The sequence below is a fragment of the Peromyscus leucopus genome, chromosome 13 (assembly GCF_004664715.2).
Source record: "Peromyscus leucopus breed LL Stock chromosome 13, UCI_PerLeu_2.1, whole genome shotgun sequence".
NCBI classification, from domain to species: domain Eukaryota; kingdom Metazoa; phylum Chordata; class Mammalia; order Rodentia; family Cricetidae; genus Peromyscus; species Peromyscus leucopus.
This window is the reverse complement of record NC_051074.1, coordinates 61,790,065-61,807,615: the sequence shown is the minus strand read 5'-3', so window position 1 is coordinate 61,807,615 and position 17,551 is coordinate 61,790,065. Positions and strand designations below refer to the sequence as shown.

The following is a 17,551-nucleotide window of genomic DNA, read 5'->3' as shown; positions in this document are numbered from 1 at the left end:
TAATGTAGCATAAGGAGAATTCTCAAACAGAAACATTACAGTTCTCAAAATCTAAGGAAGATTTTTAAAGTGCTGAAATTTCATTTATAAAAAAGAAACAGGGAACGTTTATTTCACTGGCAAAATAATAAAAGCACTTTCCGGTGACATTTTTAATAGCATATTAATTTGAAATTGTAATTTTGAGAAGTAATTTCATTTACATAAACACCAAATGCATTCTAAATGCTTGGTATTATCATAATGACTGGAAATTAAATTAATAATGATAGGGAAGTTAAAATCTGACATAACCTTCTTGAATTTTTGTATTTACTCCCATGGAACTTGCAGGCTGAACTTCATGTGTTGTTTCAGTTCTGCAGAGCTGAACAATTAATTTTTCAGTTTCGGGAGTTGGAATTGACTTTCAAGAGGTATTCATAGCAATGTGAACCAGCCAAGCACCTGAAGAACTGCAAGGCCTGACTGGCCAAAGGTACACATGCAGGGATGCGCACAGGCATGCACACGGACATCCCCCCGACAGATGAACACACACACACACACACACACACACACACACACACACACACGCGTGCACAAACCATAATATTAATTGCTTTGTTTCTACATTGCTGTGCTTTGCAGAGATGGGTGAACTAATGGCTATTATATTAAACCGAAAGGATGGGGTGTCTTTTCAATCAAAGTTATAGCTAAGCTATTATATAAAATCAAGACATTCACAAGGCAGGGAGAAAAGACTTCTTTGCTCATCCTGAAGAAGTATACAAGGTACTATAATGGTTTTTTTGATGGGATTCCTTAGGATGGGCTCTTGGTTTATTTTTTCCTCTTTCCAGTGCACATGATGATGGTCAGCGAGTCTCATCCTGCTGATTGCAGGACCTTTAATGAGACACAGGACAATAGGCAATCTTGCTTTCAGAAGGTTGGCACAATCTGGGGATTCAAAGATTGAGAGGGAAACCTGAAATTTGCCTGTTAGATGAATGACTTCCAGGGTGGACAGTTCTCTCAGGAAGTGTAAACACAATCCAGAGCACTCAGTAGCGTGCTTTGCTCCCTCACGACTGCTGCTTGGCCAGCCTTTGTCACTGTGGTAGAAGTCCTTGATCTCTTTGTTTCCTGGACTAGATTATGACAAGGAAGTCATGAGGACATGCCACCAATTCTGAAACACAGGGCAAAACCAGGCAAATCACGCTCCACCTAGGATTCTCTTCCTGCTAGAATGCTCTGCCAACACAATATTAGCATGCTTTGGCCGTAACATCTCAGGGTATCCCAGTGCTCGGACAAGACTTCTCAAATGTCAACCCCGGCAGACTCCTACTCATTTTCTTAGATTTCCTTCCACCCATGTTTCAAAACATTAAATAAAATGAAATAAGATTAATTTCCTCAATTTATAAAAAAAAATTTTATCCTGAGATTTTAATTTAGCCTAAAGAGCACAATAACAGAATGAACCAGTCAGCAGTAGACTAAACTGCCTGGCTTCAGAGATCTTACAGTTCATCTTTGCAGCAAGTCTTTACTCTGAAATTAGAAGTACATGCTAGCATCCTGTGTGGGTCCCAGGCACTCAATGTAGAAGATCTTACAGTTGGAAAACCACTTTATAGCTAGCCAAAGCTGTCGTTGTACTGAATTTGTTGTTCCTAATATAGCTCTGTTCTCACAGCCTCTTTCCGGAGTAGTTCATTGGACCCAAGACAGATTTGAATGGGCTCAATGGAGACAACACACATAGCACAATTAAACACCACTGGAATGTCTAATTTGCTATTCTTAAACCAAGGAGGAGAATAGTAATGCAATTCTAATAAATATACAACATACAATAGTAATATCTGCAGTTAAAATTAGTTTAATAACCTCTAGCATCATGTATAACTGCCCCCCATACAGTTTGATTTAATAGATTTAAGGTCTTCTACTTACTAATCATTTCTATTAATCATTATCCAAACAGACTTTTTACCTGAAATTTTAAAGCCATGTAGTATAGTATGAGAAAGATGTCTTTGCAAATAGCTTTTCCTAATCTCCCCCTCTCAGCCACTCCACCTGGCATAAAAAGCTTGGAAAGTGAAATCCAAACCTGTCTCCTCTTCTAGAGTGACCTCTCTGCTTGCCATTTCGGAGGGGAATTTGTTCAGAATACAGTAATTTCATTTACAGCTGACCTCATGGAAACATTCATTTTAGAGTTTACCTTGGGAGCTCTGAAAGTACTTCCTTAGGTAGCTGAGGTTTTTCTTTTGTGTCCATTCAAATGAATGGGTAAGGACAGAGTTGGGACCAGGGACTTAACCAAGTCCCTCTCTTCATGTATGCTTGGGTTTTATCCTGTGCCTCCGTTCACCTTTTGGCAGTTCTGATCTCTGATACACAGAGCCACTTAAAAAGCGGCTCTTTCTTTTTACAAAAGGAAAACTCAGAGATAAGTAACAATGACAAGAACTAAAACAGAGCATAGTTTTTCCCATCATAGCTTTTTAAAAGGTTTGCGTCTGACGCGCAGAGATTCCGATAACGCCTCGGCCTCGCGGCTTCCTGCTCTGTCTCTGCGCTGCCCCCCTTTTCTTTCTTTGGCATTTGGTGTCACAAAGCCCTGTCTCTTCATGCTGCCTAAAGTGGGTGCTGGAAGGATAGAATGAGAGACAACGAAAGACAGTGGCTTTGCAAATGTGTCTTGGAGTTCAAGAGCCTTTCAGAAACAGCAGATCATTTTTTAATCTGACATCTCCTAATTAAATTGATTGGGAGATAAAATGCATCCAACAAGTGTCAGAATTATGGAAGTTAAAAAAGCCTGGTGAGTTGCAAAAGCCATTTGAGCTCCTAAAGCTTCAGGAAACAGAATGTCCTTGAAAGCTCTCATAGCAGGGAGTTACGGACCTCAGCGGGGGGCCTGCTGTCATGCTGTAATCACTATAATTTATAGCACACCAGCTCCATACCCTTTGCCCCACCAGGGGGCCACCTGGAAGTTAGTCAGCTTGATGCAAGATCAGAATAAAGAAAGGGGAAAGGAAAAAGAATGCTAAACTCCCTTCTAATAGTCTCTACTATCAATGCACACTTCAGGACATCTTTTTTGGGGAGTATAACTTTCAAATTGAACACATCTTCACTTTCTGCATATATGTGCTATTGGAGGGGGGTCGTGACATGTATAGAGCAATTTCTCCAGGATCTTGGGCAGAGGTCCAAGAATGACTTCAATTCATTCATTCATTCATTCATTCATATTCATTTACTCATCAAATATTAAGTTGGGATCTACCAACTGGGTCACAATGAGACAGATTTCTAGATCTAGGCTGAACACTCCTTGGAGTGAAGTTGGAAAGAAACAGGAACAAAAGGTAAACCTGGATGTGAACAAGATAATGTCTGGTGTGCTATCACTTCTGATGTCTGAACCATCTTGTTCAGCTCCGGCTCTTTGTACCTGCACTTTAGTTAGAAAGAGACAAGGGATCGCTGAAATTATCCAGATTGGAGGATGGTCAAGAGAGAGGGAAGGAAGGAACAGAGAGGCAGTTTTGCTGTCTGTGAGATAGGTTATCCCTCGGTGATTTCCACAGCAAAACCTTAAAACAATCCAAACAGTAACTGCAGCACCACGCGGACAAAAAGCCTCACCTACCTCACAGGTAGCCTTGAAAGACACACACGCTTTCATGGCTGAGGAGAACAAAATAGATGTGGAGCTCATCTGGATTCAGATCTTGACTTTGTCTTCTATTAGATCTGCCACCTGGCAAGCTGTTTGCAAATTTCCAGTTGCATTATCGTAAGTCTGATTTTGTTATTGCATGTAAGAAATAAGTAAAAGTATATTCATAAAGGCCCCAAATAATCCCTCTCCCTTTGAAAGATGAGCAGGAAATAAATGCCTGCAGTTCTCTATCTATCTCTATTCACAAATTATAACTTTTTGGGTATAGTATATTATTATACTCCATTAGCCACAGTAACAATTCCTTAAAATTCTCCAAGATGACTAGCAAGACCAAGTCAGTACTCTGTCAAGTTGTCACATCCTAAAATCACCTGGGTAGACTGTTAATGGGGAATTATTTAGATCGAGTTGGACTGTTTGTATGTCTGAGGGGTTGTTTGGATTGTTAACTGGAGTGAGGAGATCCAGGGCTGAATGCAGGCAGCATCACTTCATGAGTTCAGCCCTGAACTGTGTAAGAATGAAGAAAGCTAGCTGAGACTACACTGCCTAGCAACCAAGCAAGGATGGACTTGCTCCTGACTGTGGATGTGATACGGCCAGCTGTTTGAGCTGCCTTGACACACTGGAAATGATGGACTGCAACCTGGAATTGTGAGCTAAATAAATCCTTCCTATCCCCAGTTGCTCTTTGTCAGGATATTTTGTCACAGCCACAGAAATGAAACCGGACAGGGCAGTTCATTGCACTACTCCCAAGCTCAGTGAGGGGTCCCGAGTGACTCAGGGGATGGTTTTGGTTGGTCTGTTTAGCTTCAAGTGCAGCAGAGTTCCTTTGGGTCGGACCACTCTTGAGGTTTGCGCTTTTGAGGCATTTGGTATTGTGAAGGGACAACTCAACAAAGGATCAAAGAATGGAAAATTTGAGGTCAAGGCCAGCATTTTAAAGAAAGGGTGTCATAGCACTGGGCAGAAGAGGAAGCAGCCAAGGAAAGAGCAAGTCGAGAGAACAGAGACGCCTTGATTTGAAGGAAGCAAAAATGGGCAACACCGGAATCAAACACTGGACCTCTGTCATGTCGCTGGAACTCTGGCAGACATTTGCCATGCTGAAAAGAAGGAAGCAAAACACAGATGGCTGGAGGATTTTTCTCCTAAACTCCCAGGGGCTCCATGCTATCTCTAGACCTTCTAGAGAAATCTTGGGAAATCTTCCTTACAGAGGACGGTGGGAACTCAGATCTGAACACATCTCTTCACATGATGTTCTGTTGCAGAATACGTGGCAAAAATTATGAAGGAAAAGGATTTTGTTTCTGACATGCAAATCTTAGTTAATGGTCCTTCCACAGCAGCGCCTGGCAGGGTGTAGGAACAGGGTCTAGGAGCAGAACTTCAAAAGGGAAGCACCTCGCTTAGGAATGGGATCTGTTTTCAATGCCCCAACAATAAGATCCCTTTTTCTGATTTTGACCTGAGGTTGTTTTTCCAAGTGCCATCTGCTCAAAGTAGATCTCTCTCTTCCACACTTTCCCTAGGAGCTCACCGGATATCTTGTCTTTCTCTTTCCCCTTCAAAGGCTTTTCTTTTGTTAGCCAGATCTTCTGTGTACTGGGTGAAAGCAGGCTTGAGGATGTGGAGACATGAGACCGCCATCTTTTGTGGTCAGCCAGCACAGTGAGCATTTGATCTCCTTGAAGTGTTTTTGTGCAGTTTTCTGAGAAGCATTTACTCGTCCTCACTGAACTGTTAAGGATGGCGCTTCGATCTCTGTTCCCTCCAATCATTTTCTTGTTCTGCCAGCTCAATGAATTTCTTCAACTCCACTCCTGCCAGTGGGTTTGGCAGAGGTGGAAGGGAGAGAAAAAAAAAACACAGCAAAGCAGAAAAGAAAACAAACAAATAAATAAATAAATAAAAAACTCCTTTTGGCAAGGGCTGTGGAAAACTTCACTTTTAGTTCTTCCTGAATGTGGAATCTGAAGTCTTTCTCAGACAAAAATTGTATTCATGTTCATGGCAAAGAAAAAAAAAGTAGAAAAACGACAGAAGTGAGATGAGAGAAAACCGGCTGTGTATATTCACGCTGGTGTCAAAGCGGCGCCAGATGCCCTTTAAGGAAAGCACTTCCTCCTAGCTGTCCTAGTGAGCTGGAGGCTCCTTCTTTGTCTCCGCTGGATTCTTTACCCAGAGGCCTCAACTCCACCCTGAACAGAAAACTTCTGAACTCTAGATCCGCCCTTGCTACAAAGCAACCCAGCTCACATGCTCACATTTCAGAAAGGAAACCCCTGCATTCTAGACAGGGTGACTCAGTTTCCACGGAGTGCTGAAAGAAGAAGTGAACAGTTCTGTGGAGATTCAGCACCTCAGGAATTTTTTTCAGTTATGATCGGAACCACTGCATGTCTGTCATGGGGAGGCTAAATGCCAAAGCATGCACTGTTCACCAAGTGAAAGCCTTTCCCCCAATGCCTGTGTGACTGTAATTAAGCAGGAGAGTTAATTTTATGTAAATCATGCATTACTGTAATTGGGCGCAAGTGCACAGTCATGTACATCTTATTTAAAAGTGAAATATAATGTTATTATGCGGATGCTGGTGCAGCAGAGTCTCAGCCCTCTGGAGGGAAGTCAGCACCATTGCTGGCTGTTTACAAGACTCACTCTTTGGTCTGGGAGCTTAATTACAAATCATCCAGCTCTGCGTGGCCCGGCCCTGTGAAGGATTGGGCCACCTGCCTCCAGAAAGGCTGGAGGTACAGCACCAGGGCTTCCCTTTCCACTTCTCTCTTAACCTCCACTTCAGAACAGTCATTTCTCTCTTTCTATTCATCTTTTCAAACCCACACAGTATTTTCCAATGGCTTGCTCTGCTTGGCAGTCCTAACCCATATATCCCCAGGCAGACTGCAGACGGATTTGTCTTCTGGAAGCAAGGACTAGTCGGTTTCCTTTTTTAGCCTGTCTTTTCTAATGCGACTCAGGATTGCTTTATGATCCCAGGATTTTGTTTTCCAAGTTCAGGCAGATTAGAGACCATCCAGAAGTCTGTTTGTGATTGCTACCACTCCTGCACAGCCCCAAGAGGGGGGCTGGCCTCAGGTGCAGGGCACTTGCTGTTCCTCTATTCTCTATCTATGCAGCTGATCTTGGGCTTTGGGACAAGGTTACCCTGCAGAATATAAAGCATCTAATCTACATATCTCAAGGTCAAGATTTGTGAGGAAGAAAATATGCAGAGGACCGAATGTTTACTTTAAACACAGTCTGTCCTCACCCAGAGGCCTGGAAACTCATGTTGGGGAGTTGTGCTGTGGCCTCTTCCTTGCCCAGCATGCCAGGCCAGCTATTCTGCCTGCAAGCTCGAGGTACAGGGGTTAGCCTTGCCAGACTTTGGGGCAGGAAGCTTCTGGATACCCAATTTGTGTTCCTTGTGTTCTGGCTACCATTCCACACTCCAGAAACCCTGCTCATGTGCTTCCAGTTCCTTTCTTCTAGGAGTATTTGAATAAACTGACTCTTATTCTCCTTCTTGAACTGTTCCCTTCCTGCCCGCCAGCTGTTTGATGTGTCCATCTCTCTCTCTCTCTCTTGCCCTCCCATAACCTTTCACTTTCCACTCAGATCTTATGGGTTCTTCATGCTGTCATTTTCCACTTGGAGGTTCTTTCATGACATGCCTTTGGTCTAGAGGGTGTGGATGAGAACAAGTGGAGTGGCTCCAGAGATGGTGCTTTACTCTGTGAGGAGGGCAGTGTGCTCCCTGTTGGCCAAAGTGTTGTCTTCATTTGTTCTTATAAACAGACTTCGTGGAACAGCATGTGGCAGAGTGTGATAGCAGAATAAAGTGTCTTTATTGGACCAGTTTGTTTAGGAAAATTCAACGTCTCTTTCTATTAGGCAACTTCAGCATCAGCAATGACTGGCAGCTCTTTGTATATTCCTTTATTTGGGTAATATATTTTTTGTGTATGTTAATGTATGTGCATGTGTTCTTGTATGAGTGCATGCACATGCATGCCTGTGTGTGAGGTCATCCTTGGGTGTCATGGTACTGTACCTCAGGTACTACTCACTCTCTATCTATCTATCTATCTATCTATCTATCTATCTATCTATCTATCTATGTCTCATCTATCTATTATTTTCAGCAAGTAGGATGGGCTGGGTGACCAGCATATTCTAGGGGTCTGCTTGTCCTTATATCCCAAGCACTGGAATTATAAGTACATGCCACCATACCTAGCTCTTTTTTATGTGTTCTCTAGGAACTGAAATCAGGTCTTCAAACCTGTTATTAAATTTTCTATTGTGTTCGTGTTTGAATATATATCCATAGAAATGATCAGAAATGATACCCACAAATACAATAGTGTTTTCTCTTGGTCTTTGAATGATTTTTTTGGTTTGGGTTTAGCTACATAGTCTAATCTTAAACATTAATTGGACAGAATTTCTTAGTATATTTATTAATTATCTGATGTACAGTGATGACAATTTGGGACATTGCTCTGTTCTTTATGTTCATGAAAAGCTGGACTCATATAAAAGACTCCTATTCTCAAGGTCTAGGCCCATGGAGGAGAACTAAGCTGGACTGTGCCCCGAAGGGCTATAACAAAGGATGGGTGCTCCCTGCAGTGAAGAAAAGAGAGGTGGGTAGCATTCTGAGAATGAGAGGAAGTCCAGAAAGAGGAGACATCCATGGGGAGGAAGGGCATGGAGTCATCTCAAAATACACCCCAAAGAATGGGTTTGATTGTGGGGGTCCAGAGGGCTGCTTTCTCAGCATAGTTACTGTGCCCAAGCCTTGTGTGGAATGAGTGCCTTTACTGGATCAGGAAGGTGGGAGTGTCCGCCCAGCACAGGGCCTGGCCTACTCCTGTCCTTTTTTCTCCCCCTGCCACAGTACGTGATTTTGCTCTGTTAGCTCATTTAAGTTTTTGTCCCTCCTGGATTGGGAAAGTCGAGGCAAATGCTATGTCTTTCACTTCTTACCTCGTGGAAGGTTAGTAATGACAACTGACTGAAAACTAAAAGTATACAGGGTACTCAAGTTAGCCCCTTTACCGTTTGTGGAGCTCAACCAAGGTTTTATCCTTGGAATAGCTGAACCAGAAAAGCAGATTTCCAACCGTGGTGAGGCTGGATGGGCAGCACATCTTATATGTTCTGATGCTGACTTCAAAGGGCCATGTACAGTCATAGATTTATGTGCTGGTTATAAAACTAATCCCATTACTTCATATAACCCTTCATCCTTCCTCTATCTTTTATGTGTGCTTCCTGTGGATGCTCATATAGAGATATCAATTAATTCAATGAAGAAGCTTTCATTATTGATATCCAGATGATTAATTATGGAAGTGAAATGTCTCCTGTAATTGAGGAAGAGCAGTCTATCCAGGTGCGGCCTGACTTGGCAAAGGCAAACAGCATCCGAGGACAAACATTAGAGGAGTCTAATGTGACTTTGAGATAAGCCTTGTCATAGTCCAGTTTCCCGCACTGGCTTCTCCTCGAGGATACTGACTCATCTCGACTAGAGAGCACAACAAGCTCAGTGCTACATGCTATCAGGATTTTAAAGGAAAAGAATGATGTTCCCCCTTTTTCAGACATGATACTAGTGGATGAATTTAGGGGGGCTTAGAGGAGCTGGATCCCTTTTGATCTTTGATCTCTATATTGCCTTCATTCCCCGGAACTAAAAACCAGCTTTCTTGTTTCCAAAGACACAAGAAGCACTCCTTTGAGTGACTGCGATTGTTGGATTCTGTTTGACTCTGACTGTATGACTCCCATCATGCACCACTCTGCTTATAAAGTATGCTTTATGATAACTATTTACTGTTATCATAAATATTTATTATAGCCCTACAAAGTATTTCCATATATTTCCATTTTACTTTGTGCATGCCAGTGTTCCAAGCTCAAACATTGATTGCTGTTTTATTTCTTATAGTAGTCATAGTGTGTTCGGGAAGATGCTGCTTTCTCCATTTTAAATAGGAGGCATAAGAAACTTGGGCAAATTGCCCAAGGTTAAGTAGGAAATAAAGTAGGCCTTAAGTTGGGGCCCACATCTGCCTTATTTCAGAGGCCAAATTTTCAATAATATACTCACTTTGAAGCCACACCCCTACTAATGATGGTACCCTGAAATATTTCACTCTATTTTTTAATTCTTTGAGTAGAACTTAAAGTTTTTTTTTTTTTTTTTTGTGTGTGTGTGTGTGTTTAAATTTTGTGGCTTGATAAATCCTTGCCTATCGCTCACCTTTACCTCCTCTGAAAGCAGAGATCCATTCCTACCCCATGCAATACCACAGGCCAATAATATTGTCAGGCATAGTATAGACACCTAGTAAATGCTTGAAGAATAAGTGGAAAACATTAGCAAGCCTTGGGTCTTTAGAGTCACATTGCTTTTAGGCTAAGAGAAAGACTGACTTGCATGAAGAAATGTAGCCCAATACAGAAAAATCCCCCAACAGAATCAGGAGACTAGTCCGAGTTATAGGGGCTTCTGTGAGAATCTGTTACTTTCCCTGAGCATTGTGAAGACAAGGGTGTGAGGATGGCTTGGAGGGCACAGAACTGCAGAAACAAGACACCAGAACAAGTGTGGAGAGTAAAGCCATTCTCTGTACGCCGTTGTGAAAAGGACCATCCTGGAGGGTCCAGATTCCCAAGTACTGCCTTTGTTACTTCTGTGTTATCCTTCATTTACCTCTCACCCTCCCCCCCTGGGCCTCGGAGAACTGCAATTCAAGGAAGCAGGATGGGTAGTTAGTGAGTGTCTTTCAGGGAGGGTTTTCTTCAGATACTTTTCATTGCCACCTCACAGACTAGCGCAGGGCTTGTAATTGGTGACTCTCAGTAAATATATAATGTGTTGTAAATGTATACTGAAGTAGATTTTTAGATATTTATTTAAAAACAATTTGAATTTATGCTTATAATAAACAACTGTAACAGTTAATGTGTCTTTGATGGCAATAATAAAAATATAGTGCCTTTTTCTGAGCATGCAGAAACTTGGAAGTTAGGTGATCAGGTGACCTATATATGGCAGAATTCAGTTCTAAGATGTGAAATGATTTGCTCAGGACTCCATAGTAGGCCTGTGGGCATAGGAGGGATTTACCAAGGTAGTGAGTATGGTTCTTACATTTGCGTTCTGCAAGTTGTTCTGTTAATTGGACTCATCAGATCACATTGCTTTATCAGACTCTGCTATGTAAACTCCATGCTCCTACAGGTCTGCTGACAAAGTCAAGTCTAGGTTAAGTCAGGAGTGAATGATGTGGACGCCAGCAAAATGTGGGACTGTGTCACATGAAGAGCAGAAGAGGAAATTATGAATGATTGCTTGGAGAAGAAAATAATTGTAGAATTCCGGAGTAAATAAGAAAACATGTTTCTGTCTTTCTATTTTAAATACACACATCATTCCTTTGCCCTTGAGAGGAACAATAGGAGTCAAGGTTCTGAGAAATTGCAAATGGGTCCGTTTTAACTCAGCATGAGAAAGGATCGTCTAGATAACTAGAATGGTACAATAATGAAATTGCAGATAATGAGAGATGTGTTCAGAGAAGCCAGATGATTCCACTGGTCCTGGATTGTAAGCTCCTGCGGATTGGACACTATGTTTTATTTCTCTCTCTCTAGGAACTGAAACAGCATCTAGCACACAGCAAACACTCATTTGGGATTCATTATACACAAGTTTTAAAAGTCATTCTTCCATGGTGTAGGTGAGCAGGGATGTGGGCAGAAAGGTATAGAGGACTCTTCCAATGCTTAGGTTTATGATTGCTGATAAAAATTTACAAATAGTGATGCATAAACTTATAACAAAGTCAGTCATTTCATATTTTTGGAACCAAAGGTCAGTGGTATTGTTTCTTTGAACATATACATCACCATGGGGAGTACATTCTTTTTCTCTTCTTTGGGGAGAAGGGTTTATTTGCCGCAGCTACTAACATACAAAGAAAACCAGGGCTACTTACATCTCTGTGCATGTTACACAGATGAACTTTCCAGGCAGTTTAGCAAGGATTTGTTGTATATGGTATCCAGAGAGCGATTCATAGGAACACGTAAGTGATGGCTGTGTCAGTAATGTCACACTTTTCCAACTTAGGATAATCTAGAAAATCACATTTGTCAACGTCCTAAGTCTTACATAGATTGTCACTGTCATCATATATTAACAAAGGCCTTAAATTTCACTTTAAACCCTTATTTTTTATAGGATATTTTATATCCATAACATTTTGATTTGATGTGTCTTTTTTGTTTTCTAATAAAGGAGGGGATTGTCATTTCTTTTAGACCATGAAGAAGTCATTTGAGGAAGACAAAGAAAGCTTTATTTAAAGCATCTGTATGTGCTACAGGAACTACTCAAAGGTAAACGATAATAAGGAAATTACTTAGTTTGGTATTTCATCTTATTCTTTGAGAATTTTTACAATTTACCTTCCCCAAATAAAGTGATCATTCATACCTGTTTGCTCATATCTGACAGGGGTTGACAACATCTCCCACTAAGTTCCCTTAGATTCTCAGGGATTTTTCTTTCTCATATAAATATGCTCAAAACAATTTTTCCATTGTCATGAAACATTGTCTTTTTGTTTTCAATTTCAAATAACAGTGTTCTTTGGGCCATAAATGTGCTAACGAGAGCATTTGTTTGTATGAGTCTAACTTCTTCTCATATAAGATAAAAACACAGCAAAAGTCTTTTTCTTTTTTGAGACAGTTTTTTTGTGTGTGTGTATGTATGTGCATGTGTATGTGTATGTATGTATGTATGTGTGTGTATGTATGTGTGTATGTATGTGTGTGTATGTGTGTGTGTATGTATGTGTGTGTGTGTATGTGTATGTGTCTATAACCTCAGCTCTCCTAGAACTAGCTGTGCAGACCCAGCTGGCCTTGAACTCACAGAGATCCGCTTGCATCTGCCTCCCAAGTGCTGGGATTAAAGCAGCTGAGGTTTAGGTTCACACTTACTGATGCAGTTATAGTTTTCTCCTAGCTGTTACTTTTGCTCACAGAAACAGAACAGGTTTGCCCACTGTTTATATACCTAATGTATACCTTACTTAGAACCTGAGGGTAGATGTGTTTGACTGAGAGAGTTATGCTGCTTCCAAATAAAGACAGGTATCTTCTTTGCATTCTATTTTGAGTCATAAGACACTTTCCCTCCCTTCTTCTCTTATTTAATTTATGTGCCAGAGATCTTTCTGTTCTGAGAATGAAAGTGAAAGGCAGGGAAGAAAGTAGATGAAGCAGAGATGATTCAAGTGTCTGACATAGTTTATGCTTCCTCAATAAAGTAAATTATTTTTTCTCTTTCCAATAACCATCATTTCCCTTGATCTTGACATCACTCAAAACCTAGCTACAGAGTCCTGTGCAAACTACTGTGTTGTCTGAAGATGCACAGAAGGATGAAATACTGCTGCTGTCTGCATAGCCCGGGCTAGTTGGACAGTGTTTCCAGCTAAGAATTACTGCAAATTTAAGAATGCCGTTTTTTTTTTTTTCTCATCACTGAGTATTTATTATATATAACAAATACATGGGAAAGAAAAACTATATTGTGTGATATAAATAGTTTATTTACATTACAGAAAAAACATCAAGACAATGTATACTATTTCAAATATATCCATACATAATCAAATATAGCTGTAGTACATGTTTTCATTGGTGTAGATTACCACAAACGCAAGGCAACATGTGTAGATCTCGTCTTATTCTTTTGTCTCTAATGCTGTATTGTGTAGTCCAGGCTGTCGGCTGTCCGGCCACTGGGAAACATGCTCCCTCTAGATTAACCTTGTGGATGCTCTTGTTGTGTTGTCTGAACTGTAGTGCCCTGTGTTTTGCTTCTGTCTGTGAATTCTGTTGCTTCTGGGGCATTTCCTAGAAGGTTGGAAAGTTTACAGATCTTAGTCTAATGCGATTACCTAAAGTTTGGTCCTATAGTCAAAGCGAGAAGCTGTAGAAGAAAATGACTAAAGTATTTCAGAGGAAAAAAAAAGACTTGATTACTAGTAGAATCTGGGAATACTTGAAAAGGTTATTATTATTATTATTATTATTTGCTTCTCCTTGCAGTTGTCGTTAGGCTTCTGTCGAGAACTGAAGAACAGAAGTAGAAGCTGAAGAGAAATACTTTTACCTTGCCCTTCTCCGTTCATTCCTTAAGTCTGTTCGTTATGTTGTGTAATGGACTGACTCAGCACAATGGGAACAGGCGAGTCCCAAGCTTATCACAGCTCTCTTTAAAGGTCTTCAACAACTTTATATCTAAATGTCTTAACGATGAGTGTTATATTGACATTCAGTGCTACAAGCTAAGATCCCATCACAGCAGAACGAACCAGCTGATAACACCCGATATGTAAATGCAAAGGAATATTGCTTTGGTTTAGCCTAATATCATTGTCTTGCATTAATGCCATAAAGCTAGAGACAAAAATGGGCACCAATTATGCTTCTTCTATAAAAGGCTAATATTCAGTAACATCTGAAAATCGCTGATATCGTATTTTTATTATAATAACAGATTTCTTTGATCATGCAAGCAAGAGCAATATAAAGCTAACATAAAATTCTATTAAAACTAAGAGTGGTACAGTGGAAAATAAGTATATAAACATACATACACGTGCACACACCTACATAGTAGGTGTGAGCACATTTTTGTGTAGTTGATGGGGCCATATAACCTCCAAAAAGAAACATGGATCTGGGAAGTCACATTTTCAATAAGTGGGAGATGGAAGTAAAAAGATGAAAATCCACCTTCTCAGTGGGACAGCTCTTTTCATTTTGGAACAGGTCTCTAGATATTCATATTTTTATGAGTGGTAGGTTCTTGAATAGACAGAAAAAAGGAGAACAAAATCAGGGGAAATGGGTAGGACGGTAGAGAAAGGAAAGGAAGTCAGAACAGAGAACAGACCAGATGATACCAACATTAAGAGAAAATTGAAGACAAGGAGAAGATCTACGCTAGGAATAATTCTGTAGACTGTCTCACATCTGGGTATTTTGGAATATGTCCTGACAAACAAGGCTGGCCAGGTCACCAGGAAAACAAGCTCTCTTGGGGTCAGAAGTGGGCCTAGCTACAGAGTCTGTTTTGTGAGCACATTCTTTTTGGAAGAATGGAATGAATCTACCCTGGATGCTGGTGTGACGTATGGATTGGTACTTTTTCTGCAAAGTGTTTCTGAGGTTTGGCTGTACAAGGGGGGAGATTTATATAACACATTATAACAACGCAAACACGCTATTTCTCTTTCCCTGAAGCAGGTAGAGAAGTGTTTTGCTTAGTTCTCGCATGAAAAAATACCTTGAACATATAGCAGACATGGCTTACTCAAACTGGGAGCTTAGCAGAGGCAGTCCATGACAGAAGAGCACACAAAATCTCGAGCAGCTGAGGCAGAGGAGTAGCGTTGAGTGCAAAGCCGAAGCAGTAGACAGACACCATTTTGACTTCATCACTCAGCGGTGTAACTCAGTATTTGATGACTCATATTTCAGGGTCTCAGCCAGGAAAGTGAGGCTAACTATTCATTTTTTATAATGTTGTGAAGTGTGTATACACGTACACTTGTGCTCTCAAACAAGTGACTGTATAAGCATCTGACACAATTATACCTTGTAAACAGACAATTCCTGGTAAAGGTCTCTATATCCTATTTTTTAAGTTATGGATAGGAATGAAAAAATGTGATTAATGGCTTATTTGAAGACATGTCTGAAGTATTGAAATTTTGGCTTTCTTCACTATATGAAATAGCAATCAAGTTGTTACTGCTTGAATATGAATATGAGTTTTACTTTTCTATCTACCCTGAAAGATGTATGATACAGTTTTCTGTGTTTTAGATTCTTCTCTATCATTTCTTTTTGTGCTCACTATTTTTGGTTTTCAAGTTGTCTTTCTGTCCTCTGCATTTATTTTCATGTAATCCATTGGCTTACTTGGCCTCTAAACATCAAAGTCAAGATGATAGACTCAACTTGGCTTAGGGCAGCACCAAGCTCCAATGATGATCTTCCTTTATGCCTGTAGGCCAGGTGAGGATTTATGAGCTCTGTTTTGTCTTTTTACAGAGCAGATCCCACACTTGTCTTTAAAGAAGATCGTGTAATACTGATGCCAAGATACATTATAGTTTGTATGTTTTAATTTCATGATGCTTCTTGTTTTCCCATTTTTAGAAATAATTTTTAGGGAAATTCTCTGATTTACTATAGAAATATATAAATGAATGAAAGTCTTAATGTCTTATGGATCTGATAAAAACCTTAAAGAGTTTCTTTGGACATTTTAAAAAAGATTGTGAATCCAGTTCTTTTTAAGGATCTACATTGGCTTTTTGGCTGTCACATGAATGATGCATTAGGTTTGGAGTCTAGTTCTTACCTACCACACATTTGCACACTCAAGAGGTCCAACAAATCCCTGTCTTTGCTCCTCATCTCAAACTGAACCTCAGACATCACTCAGGAGTCATGGTTCAATTTCCTGTTGGAACTGGATGAAATCTCTGTTCCCTTTCAATCTCATCCCTGTTCAAATAAAAATTACCTTTTTCCTGGGCTTGGAATTTGCTATTAAGGTGTGGTATTTGCTGCTGTTTCAGAAATGTATCAAAGGTTTTCATCACACAATCTTTCTTATTACATTTAAAATATTGCGATTAGCACTTACCATCTTAAAGTGAAGAAGCATTTGTTGTTGACACCAAGTGTGTTAACACTGATGGTGTCCAAAGGTTCTACTTGGAAATATGAATGCTATTATTGAGAGCTAGAATTTAAGCATTTCTAGACCTTATATAACATCTATTATCACATTTGGTGTAGTGATTCCAGTAGGTAAAGATATACTGGTTCATAGTCTGAATGAAAAGTGGCCTTTTACAGATAAAAGAGAAAAGAGTGTTTAAACAGAGGCTGACACTACATGTTAGAGAGGAAAATAATCTTAGGACATAAACAATCCCCATCATAATATAAAAATGAGTAAAATAAGTTGTGCCTGTTCTGTAGGAAAATCCATGCCTTTGCACTTGGCTAGTGAAATGTTCTTACGATGAGGAACTAGGACTCACGGAGAACAGGTGGCTACAGTCAGCCCACCAAGAGACTCAGAGTCCCAGGGAGGACAAAAGCTGCCCTTAGCTTGGATGATGCCCAAGTACAGTTACTGACCTTGTGATGCAGAGGACCACCACACATATGACAGCAATCTGAATTGTTCCAATCACAGCTGCAATCAAGACGTACTGAAACCGGACCGGGCCAGGAACAACATAGAGAACACTGTAGTCCTTTTTCTCACAGTGTTGACCAGTGTAGCCAGCATCACATCTGGAAGGAAGAACAGTATCTGGTCACTTGTGGCCCACAACACTTTTATTTTAATTGGTTTCTTTAACCTCAGTTAACATGTTTACATATTGCTTAATGACACCATGCCAAAAAAAAAAAGGCTGTCTGTTATAGACATTTTCTAAGCCATTGTTAGAGAAATGCCAAAAAATTATTGAGTCAGAGATATAGCAGGAGTGATTTCTTAAATTTTATGGCCATAAAGTCATTAGTTTTGAACAGAGAAATTTTTTTGAAATTCTCTTCAAAAGTTTTGAAGAGAAAAATTTTGATGTAGGCAATACAGGTATACAAACCAAGCTAGTGTGAGCATCCTCTTAGAACGAATTATGCTTCTCACTCAATCAATCTCCCAACCAAAAGTTCACATAGACAATTTTCATATTGAAATAAGCATTTGGT

General features: G+C 40.2%; 1 protein-coding gene and 1 long non-coding RNA gene across 2 annotated transcripts in view; one reads left to right on the top strand and one right to left on the bottom strand.

Annotated features, from left to right (window-relative positions):
• Positions 1–11,895: 11,895 nt before the first annotated feature.
• LOC119088920 lies at positions 11,896–15,752 on the top strand. Its single transcript, XR_005092680.1, has 2 exons — positions 11,896–12,127; positions 13,853–15,752. It is a non-coding gene; the product is annotated as an uncharacterized LOC119088920 (long non-coding RNA).
• Positions 13,330–17,551, bottom strand: part of Tmeff2 (transmembrane protein with EGF like and two follistatin like domains 2) — a 262,558-nt gene continuing 258,336 nt past the window's right edge. The window contains exons 9-10 of the mRNA XM_028886531.2: positions 16,970–17,128; positions 13,330–13,657 (exon numbers count right to left, since the gene is read on the bottom strand). Of these exons, the coding sequence (XP_028742364.1) occupies positions 13,561–13,657; positions 16,970–17,128 (256 nt within the window). The 3' untranslated portion in view covers positions 13,330–13,560. The remainder of the gene's footprint in view (positions 13,658–16,969; positions 17,129–17,551) is intronic.